The sequence below is a fragment of the Colius striatus genome, chromosome 17 (assembly GCF_028858725.1).
Source record: "Colius striatus isolate bColStr4 chromosome 17, bColStr4.1.hap1, whole genome shotgun sequence".
Taxonomy (NCBI): Eukaryota; Metazoa; Chordata; class Aves; order Coliiformes; family Coliidae; genus Colius; species Colius striatus.
The window spans coordinates 2,271,140-2,281,281 of NC_084775.1; the positions used below are offsets into that span (position 1 = coordinate 2,271,140).

Sequence of the window (10,142 nt, forward strand, 5' to 3'; positions counted from 1 at the left end):
GGCTGCTCCGATGTTGGGATAACAGGGCTGACAGTCAGCAATTGGAAGGCAGAGAAGCCCAACAGCTAGGATCTCTTGCTAGGGACCGGGGAATTGATAGAGGCATTGGAAAGAAGACCTCAATTTGTAGTCTCTGGAAACGGCTCCTCTCAAGTGTACGGGCAAGATACCCATTCAAGGAAGACCTTGTAAATGCCCGAGGAAAGTGGACTAGAGCTGATGAAGGGATCCAATATCTAAGAGAATTAGCTGTGTTGGAAGTCATCTATGGTGATCTAGATAATGCCGAGGCCTCCACAGATCCAGACGATGTCCAGTGTACACGGGCCATGTTGAGAAAAGTGATTCAGAGTGCCCCAGCTACATATTCTAATATCCTGGCAATGGTGTATCATCCAGACATGGAGATACCAACAGTGGAGAGGATATCTTCTTGGTTACAGAACTATGAAGAGAGCCTCTGCACCTCCTCATCAGTGAGGGATGATGGCCTGACTGTCAGATCTGCCTCAAGAATTCAGTCATCCACTGTCCCGACCAGGGGAAAGGGAAGTCCCAGACGCAGGAGTACACCGCGAAATGAACTCTGGCTCTTTTTGCGTGGCCAAGGAGAGGATATGAGGAAGTGGGATGGTGAACCCACTTTTAAGCTGGAAGCGCGTGTACGTGAACTAAGGGGGAAGACAGCTGTTAGAAAAGGACCACCCAAGAGAGCTGTCAGCATAGTGGCTGCCAAAACAAAAGAGGACATCAACAGTCTCCAAGACATAGAAGAACTGCAACTACTTCCTTCGATGCCAACGAGGAGACTTCAGGTCTAAAATTGCAAGGATCAGATAGCGAATACTCTGATGAAGAACAGAAATAGAGGGTCCCTGCCTCCAGCCAGGAGGAGGAAAGGGATGACCGAATCTACTGGACTGTGTGGGTTCGATGGCCTGGCACATCAAACCCACAAAGGTATAAAGCCTTAGTAGACACAGGGGCACAGTGTACATTGATGCCATCAAGGTATAGAGGCACAGATTCTGTCTGGATCTCTGGAGTGACAGGGGGATGTGAAGAATTATCTGTATTAGAGGCTGAAGTGAGCTTAACAGGGGACAAATGGAAAAAACACCCCATTGTGACTGGTCCAGAGGCCCCTTGTATTCTTGGCATAGATTACCTCAGGAGAGGGTACTTCAAAGACCCCAAGGGGTATCGATGGGCTTTTGGTATAGCCACTGTAGATACAGAGAAAATCAAACAACTCTCTAATTTACCTGGCCTCTCAGAAGACCCTTTTGTTGTGGGATTGCTGCAAGTTCAAGAGCAACAGGTATCAATTGCTACCAGGACAGTGCACCGGAGGCAATATCGCACGAACCGAGATTCCCTGACTCCCATCCGTGAGTTGATTCATCAACTGGAGGCTCAAGGAGTAATTAGCAAAACTCATTCCCCATTTAATAGTCCCATATGGCCTGTGAAAAAATCTGAGGGAGGGTGGAGGTTAACAGTAGACTATCATGGCCTGAACGAAGTGACACCACCACTGAGTGCTGCTGTACCAGACATGTTAGAGCTCCAGTATGAACTGGAGTCAAAAGCAGCCAAGTGCTATGCTACGATTGACATCGCTAATGCATTCTTCTCAATTCCATTGGCAGCAGAGTGCAGGCCACAATTTGCCTTCACATGGAGAGGCGTCCAATATACTTGGAATCGATTGCCCCAGGGGTGGAAACATAGTCCTACTATTTGCCATGGTCTAATCCAAACTGTGCTGGAAATGGGTGATGCCCCTGAACATTTACAGTACATTGATGACATAATTGTATGGGGCAACAAGGCAGAAGAAGTGTTTGAGAAAGGGAAAAGAATAATACAGATTCTCCTAAAAGCTGGTTTTGCTATAAAAAGAAACAAAGTAAAGGGACCTGCACAAGAGATACAGTTTTGGGGCATAAAATGGCAAGATGGGCGTCGGCATGTGCCTATGGATGTTGTGAACAAAATAGCGACTATGTCTCAACCGACTAATAAGAAAGAAACACAAGCTTTCCTGGGCCTTGTGGGATTCTGGAGGATGCATATCCCAGGTTATAGTCAGCTTGTGAGCCCTCTCTTTAGAGTAACCAGAAAGAAGAACTGTTTTGAGTGGGGCCTGGAGCAACAACAAGCTTTTCAACAAATTAAACAGGAAATAGCTCGTGCAGTCGCCCTTGGGCCCATCCGTACAGGACCAGATGTGCAGAATATCCTCTACACTGCCGCTGGAGAGCATGGTCTCACCTGGAGCCTCTGGCAGAAAACATCTGGAGAAACCCGAGGTCAACCATTAGGGTTTTGGAGCCAAGGATATCGAGGATCGGAAGCCCACTACACCCCAACTGAAAAAGAAATACTAGCAGCATATGAGGGACTTCGAGCTGCTTCAGAAGTCATTGGCACAGAAGCTCATCTCCTCTTGGCACCACGTCTGCCTGTGTTACACTGGATGTGCAAAGGGAAAACCCCTTCTATACATCATGCAACCAGCGCTACATGGAGTAAGTGGATGGCGTTGATTACACAACGATCTCGGCTGGGGAAATCTAATCGCCCAGGAATCCTGGAAGAAATCATGGACTGGCCAGAAGGCAGAGATTTTGGAGCATTGCCTGAGGAAGTAGCTCGCGCCCAAGAGGCACCACCATATAATGAACTGTCAGAAGATGAGAGGCATTATGCTTTGTTTACTGATGGATCCTGCCGCGTGGTAGGAAATCATCGTAAGTGGAAAGCTGCTGTGTGGAGTCCCACACGACGAGTTGTTGAGGCCACTGAAGGAGAAGGTGAGTCAAGTCAGTTTGCTGAAGTGAAGGCTATCCAACTAGCTCTAAAGATTGCAGAACGAGAGAAGTGGCCAGTACTCTATCTTTACACTGACTCCTGGATGGTGGCTAATGCTCTATGGGGATGGCTACAGCAATGGAAGAAGATCAACTGGCAGCGCAAGGGTAAACCCATCTGGGCTGCTGCATTATGGCAAGACATTGCTGCTCGGGTGGAAAATATGACTCTGAAAGTACGTCATGTAGATGCTCATGTGCCAAAAAGCCGTGCCAATGAAGAAAAATGGAACAACCAACGGGTAGATAAAGCTGCTAAAATTGAACTAGCTCAGGTAGATCTAGACTGGGAGCGTAAAGGTGAGCTATTTATAGCTCGATGGGCCCATGAAACATCAGGACATCTGGGAAGAGATGCAACATATAGATGGGCTCGTGATCGAGAGGTGGACTTGACCATGGAAGCCATTACACAGGTCACCCATGAATGTGAAACGTGTGCCGCAATCAAGCGAGCCACACGAATCAAGTCTCCCTGGAACAGAGGCCGATGGCTGGGTTTTCAGTATGGTGAGGCCTGGCAAATTGACTATGTTGGACCGCTACCACGAACACATCAAGGCAAGCGTTATATACTCACCATGGTGGAAGCAACTACCGGTTGGTTGGAAACATACTCTGTAAACCACGCGACTGCCCGAAATACTGTCTTGGGTCTTGAAAGGCAAGTTTTGTGGCGACACGGCACTCCAGAAAGAATTGAATCAGATAATGGAACTCATTTTCGAAATAATCTCATAAACTCCTGGGCAAAGAAACATGGCATTGAGTGGATATACCACATCCCCTATCACCCACAAGCCTCTGGAAAGATTGAGAGATATAATGGGTTAGTAAAGACCATGTTGAGAGCACTGGGCAATGGGGCATGGAAGCAGTGGGATAAAAATTTAGCAGAAGCCACTTGACTGGTCAATAGCAGAGGTTCAACTAACCGTCCTGGTCCTGCCCAAACAAAACCACTACATACTGTGGGAGGAGATAAGGTCCCCGTAGTGCACCCAGGGAAATGGCTGGGGAAGGCAGTATGGGTTGCACCTCCCACGGGAAAGGGCAAACCCATTCGTGGGATTGTCTTTGCTCAAGGGCCTGGGTGTACTTGGTGGGTGATGAGAAAGGATGGGGAAACTCGATGTGTACCTCAAGGAGACTTAACCTTGGGGGAAAAATAACCTGTTATGTGAGTTATCTGTTGTAGATGAACTTTGCAAGAAAAAGCGGACAAGTGGACAAACCAAGCCGGTGCTGGTGCCCAACACTGAACATACTGTTTCCCCTGGCCTGGATATCCATCTTGATAGATGAGACAGAAGTTATGACCTGCTCCAGTGAACATCTACAGAGGATGAAAGGCATAGGAATGTTGTTTGTTTGTTTGATGCAAGATGCAATACAAGAATGATGTTTGTCTGTTGAAGAGTGGGGGTACTGGTTAATGAGAGTGTATAAGAACGTATATGGCTTGTTAAGATGGTTTGTCTGAGCATGACATAAATGGTATGGAATAAGGGGTGGAGACTGTAGTGGGTCTGGGATGGTAGTGATTTTCCACAGCAGCTCCTGCAGTGCTGTGCTTACTGTTGATATCAATATTATGACTACTGCTTGCACAACATCAGGGCTGTCCCTCCAGCATTCCTTTCCCCACCTTCACCAATAGCTGTGGGTGGGCATGATCTTGGGAGGGACTATGGCCAGGACAGCTGACCCAGGCTGACCAAGGAGATATTCCATACCATATGACGTCAGCTCAGTAATATAAACTGGGGGAGAGGAGCAGGAAGGGGAGGTGAGATTCATTTCTGGCCTTCCCAAAGCAACCGCTACGCGTACCACAGCCCTGCTTCTCGGGAGGTGGCCGGACATCGCTGCTGATGGGAAGTAGAGAGGAACAGCTTATCTGCTTCTGCTTTGCTTCCCGCGCGTGCGGCTTTGCTGCTTCTTTATTAAACTGCTTTTATCTCAACCCACGAGACTCCCATCTTATTTTCTCCCCTTCCCTGGCTTGCTGAGGAGGTGGGGGATAAAGCGGGGTGGTGGGCACCTGGCATCCAGCCAGGCTCAAACTACCACACATGGAAAGTAAAGAGTGCGGAGGCTCAGGGGAATTGTTCAGCCTGCACATCTACCAAAACCTGGTTTAAACATTTGGCTACGAAACAAAAGGAAGAGGAGCGTGATAACACGGCTCTAGAATTGGACACAGCCCCATCTGCCCCCACAGCTCCCATTCCAGTATAACCCCTCTTCCGTCATCATCTGATTTTAGACCCGATTCAGAGGCTGACGGTCCAGCGGGGCGATCGGCATCAGAGCTTGGAAATTTGGGTCCTTGCCCGGACTGTAGTGGATTGAGACAAGAGGAGGAATCAGATTCAGATTGGTCTACAGCCATACCTAGGAGAACGAGACGGCGTGCTCATTTGGTAACTCCTCTACGATCACGGCATGAGAGACGATCAGTAGCCCCCTTAAGACAGGGAGCTGGACAACAAGGACCGGCGGATGTGACAGGAGCCTTCTCTCCCTCAGATTTAACACTGTGGAAAGAATCGGCCGCTCTCTATAGAGAGGATCCTGGTAAAGTGGGAAGAATAATGGGAATGAGAATTAGAGCTCAAAATCCTGATTGGGATGAAATACGGCTGATTTTGGATAATCTTATGGATTCCAGTGAAAAACAAACGGTTAGGAGCGCGGGCAGAAGAAGATGTCCGTACTCGGACAGTGGATAGAGCCACAGACCAGACTTTCCCTACGGGGGACCCACCCCCCACCCCCCCCCCCCTCAAAGGGATGATCATAGGCAGAGACTGAAGAGGTACCAAGAGTGGCTTTTCTATGGGGTCCAAAATGCCATGCCTAAAACTCTAAACTGGTCTACATTGTATGATACCAGGCAGGAAAGGAAAGAGTCCCCAAGAGCATTTTTGGAAAGACTGAAGGAAGCGGTTCGTAAATACACGGATTTGCAGCCTGAAGCTGAGCAAACCAAAGCGCAATTAGCCTTGATATTGTTGTTACCATCGCAGGAGGATATCAGAAAGAAACTCCAAAAACTGGGAGGAACAGATCCAGGAAATTTGGACAAATTAGTGGCAGGAGCCTGGAAAGTCTATAACAAGCGAGATCAAAGGAATGAGGAAAGCAAACGAAGACAATTCCTTGCAGTGGAGAACAGGGCTCCTGGATTTTCAAAGCAAAGACAAGGGCGGGGACAAAGCCCTATGAGAGGAGCGATAAGAGGAAGAGGACAAATTGGCAGAATCTCCCTTGGAACTAATCAATGTGCCTTTTGCAGGGAACAGGGACGTTGGAAAAACGAATGCCCTAAACTAGCTGGTCAACAAGCTACAGCTAAATCGATGGTCTTGGGAGAATATATGGACTGATGGGGACCACGGGCGAAGCCAGCCGAGCCTCTGGTTACAACTAAGATGGGAGAAAAAGAGGTCACATTTTTGGTGGGTACAGGCGCAACATTTCGGTATTAAACAGCCAAAAGGGAAAAGGTACAACTGACATGGACACGACTACCCCAAGGACTTAAAAAGAGCCGGAAAATCTTGAGGGATCAGTCAGCAAAGAAGCTACAAATGTGGAAGAAGGAAGAAACAGTGACCCCGGAACCAGAAGCCCTGATCCTGCAGCATGTGGATGACATTTGAAGAGCCACCGAAGCAAAGTCAGCCTGTGCTCAGGTAACCGCTGAACTTTGAAACTCTTTTGGGTCTCAATGAACATGAAGTGTCCAAGAAGAAAGCTCGGGGAGCAGCCAAGCTGTAATAGTTTTGGGCTTTGAAATGTCAAAAGGGGGAAGAAAGCTGGGAACCAAGCAAAATGAAAGCATCTGTGCCACTCCTGAACCATGAACTGTGCAAAGACTTCAGGGCATTCCTGAAAATAGCTGAGTGGTGTCACCTTTGAATGGCGAACGATGGCCTGATAGGCAAACTGCTATATAAAGCCGAAAAATCGACTCCTTTTGTATGGGGTCGCCCTTTTGAAAGCATAAGGAAGCTCTAATATCAACAACAGCTTCAGAATTACCTGATCTAACGAAAGACTTTTCAGCAGCAGGACCCCGCAGCGTCTGCGCCGTGTTCCTGCGAGCCGGGGCCCGGGGAGCCGCCTCCGGGGGCTCTCCCCACCCCACATCCCCCGTTCACGCAGCCTTGCCCTCCCCGTGTCGGCAGGCTGCGGGACCGAGTGTTCCAGCTCTGAGCTCTGTGCTGCCGCAGCCTCTGGAACGCCGGGCTGCCGGCGCGGCTGCTCCCGGCGCTGCCGGCGCTGTCCTCACGCTGCCCTGGGCTGCGGGAGGCGGCCGCCCGGGGGCTGCTCCCTCCCGAGGGCTCCTTAAGCAGCGCGGAGCATCGTTCCCGCGGGCTGGGGCTGGGGCTGGGGCTGCGGCTGCGGCTGGGGCTGGGGGAGTTTCCTCCACAGGACCCTCAGGCTGGAGGCGAGTCCCTTGCCCGAGCCCGCCTTCCGCCCGCTGCTGCACAGCGACAAGCCGTCAGTCGTGAGCCGGCGCCGGGCTGAGCCGCGCTCGTCCTTCTGGCCCTGGGCTCGGCCGAGCGCCCCACGGGACGGCCCGGGCGGAGAGTCCCCTTCCCCGGCTGCGGGCTGCTCTCGCTCGTCCTCGCCTTCGACCGCCTCTCGGACCTCGAAAGCGGCTGCGTGGCGGAGGTGGGCAGGGGAGGGGGCGAGGGGCTCAGCCCCCCGGCGATCAGCCTGACCGCGTGGCGAGAATGCAGCTGTAGCCCTGCAAGCCGTGCGGGGCCACGGCAGGACTGAGAGCCACCAGCAGCTCCGCGTGAGTGCACCCGGACGGGCGAGACACTGTGTGAGGAGGGGCCATGGCACAGGCCGTGCTGGAGCCTGCGGGCCCAGAGCAGCCCCACACGAGAGGCAGAGAGGAGCTGCAGCCTTTGGGATAAATGCACGTCGGAGCAGCCCGTGCAGAGCTGTGTGTGTGTGAGGGACCCCACGGACGTGCAGGGACGACGGGTGCGGAGCCCATCTGCCCTGAGGGCGGACAAACGGCAGAAGCCATCAAGAATAGACCGACTGAAACCCCCACTCCCTGCCCCCTTGGCCGCTCAGGGAAGGAGGAGGTAAAAAGCCCGGCATCAGGGCTCTGAGCCCAGAAAGAAGGGAGAAGGTGTTCTTAAAGGGCTGGTCGGACTCTTCATCGTTGTACCACTCTGTGTTGTTTTATTTTGGGGTTTTATGGTTATACTTTAGTTGGTGTTGCGTTAAATTATCTTCTGTTTTCTTCCCCAAGCCGAGTAGCCTGCTCTGTTTTGTCCTGGACCTTAAGCAGCAATTAAGCTCTCCCTGCCCTTTAGCAATCTTCAGGACTTTAGTCCTTGAGGCCAATCGCGGTCTTTTGTTCCTTGCTGGACCTAAACCACGACAGCCAAGTGAAGAGATGAATATCTTTGCCTTTGCTTAAGGAGGCATTTAACCAATCACTATGATATGGAGACATTTTACGGCAGCCGCTCGGGCTCGGCTCTGGGCTCTGCCATGCAGATGTCGGGCAGCCCGGCGCCGGCCTGGGCCGAGCAGAAGCGATGGGGGCAGCGCAGGCGGAACGCGCCCCAGCTCCCCGGCTGCCGCTCGGCTCAGCGATTGTCCCCGGCGGCGGGCGGGGAGCAGAGCCCGGGGCTGGGGCGGCCTCGCTGCCCCCCTGCGCCCCGCCGGCCAGGCTGCGGGGAAGGGAAGGCGGCTGTTTGCAGGAGGGGCTGCGCGTCCGTTCACGGCGATGGGCAGCGGGGAGAGGCTGCAGCACGGACAGGGGCAGAAGCAAGTGCATCTACACAGACGGGATGCAGCTGGGACGGCGGGGGAGGCGCGGGCTGGGAGGCTGAGCCGGGGCTGCCGGGCGAAAGGGGGAGTTTTGGGGCGCGTCTGCTCAGCGATCACTGAATCTCTCTCAGCTGCGCCCTGGCTTCTTGAGTCTGGGCTCAGCACACCAGCTGCTCAGCTGGAGGTGTTCGGCCTAGAGAGGAGGCACAGGAGAGACATCGTCAGTCTCTAGAGCTACCTGAAAGGAGGTTGTGGACAGCTGCAGGTCGGTCTCTTCTCCAAAGTCACAAGTGAGAGCAAAGGAGGAAACTGCCTGAGGTTGCAGAAAGGCAGGGTTTAGACTGGAGCTGAGGAAGACATTTTCCCCGAGAGGGTTGTTGGACACTGTCCCAGGCTGCCCAGGGAGGTGAGAGAGTCCCAGCCCTGGAGATATTGCAAAGCCATGCAGCTGAGGTGCTGAGGGAGCTGGTGCACTGGTGGCTGTGCAGTGTGAGGACAGTGGTTGGCCTGGAGGATCTTGAAGAGATTTTTCCAGGCAAAAAGATCCTCTCATTCCATCATTCTCAAAGACAAGGCACAGAGAGGCAAGAGTTGACTGCAGTTGGCTTTATTGCAGTACACGAAAAGATCCAGTGCAGAAAGACAGGGAAGGCAGAGACATTCCCTTTGTCCCCACAGCTCTCAGGAGAGGGGTTCCCTCAGGCTTCTGCCCCGTGGCAGCCGTTGCAGAGCCAGGCCAGTGCCCGGTGGGATGCTGGTGGAGGGGCACAGCGGGGCAGGAGGAGAGGAGTGGCCATGGGGAGAGGGGCAGGAGAGGAGGAGGGAGAGCAGGCGAGAGGCCGAGGTGTGTGAGGGTCCTTGGGCTGGGTCTAGCAGGGCCCGCAGATGTCCCAGAGCTTCTTGCTGTAGCGGGGCACGGCGCAAGGGCTGCAGGCGGGAGCAGCGTAGGCTCTGCCAAAGGTGCAGAGGCCCCCCGAGCCCAGCGTGGCCCCGGCGCCGTAGAGGCCCCCCAGCCCCAGGGAGCCCCCAAAGGCGGGTGCTCCGGAGGAGCCCACCACGGCTTGCTGCGGGAAGGAGCTGAGGATGGGGCCGGGGAAGGTGACGACGACGGGGGGCGGCTGGATGAAGGCCGTGGAGTCGGGGCACTGCCGGGCGCACAGCTCGTTGCAGCTCTCAGCGATGGGCTGGGGCACGGCCACGCTGGCCTTTGGTGGGCACAGCTCGGAGCAAGACATCTTGGCACGGGCTGGCACGGGCTCTGCAAGAGGACAGAGGCTGAGAGAGAGCAGCACAGGAGAGCCCCTGAGGCAGAGGGGCCCGGGCTGGAAATGGGCAGCAGCAGGAGAAGCGCTCGCAGCCTTACCCTGTTCCTAGAGGAGAAGGCACCAGAGCAGGGCTTGGCAGTGCCTGGCACAGGCAGAGCTCTTATAGCAGCCCCAGCATTGCTCAGCCTCG

The 10,142-nt window shown here is 53.4% G+C and overlaps 1 protein-coding gene across 1 annotated transcript; it reads right to left on the reverse strand.

Moving 5' to 3' along the window:
- Positions 1-9,556: 9,556 nt before the first annotated feature.
- Positions 9,557-9,922, reverse strand: LOC133627072 (scale keratin-like). Its single transcript, XM_062010171.1, has one exon. The coding sequence runs from the start codon at positions 9,920-9,922 to the stop codon at positions 9,557-9,559; it is 366 nt and encodes a 121-aa protein (XP_061866155.1).
- Between the last annotated feature and the right edge of the window lie 220 nt (positions 9,923-10,142).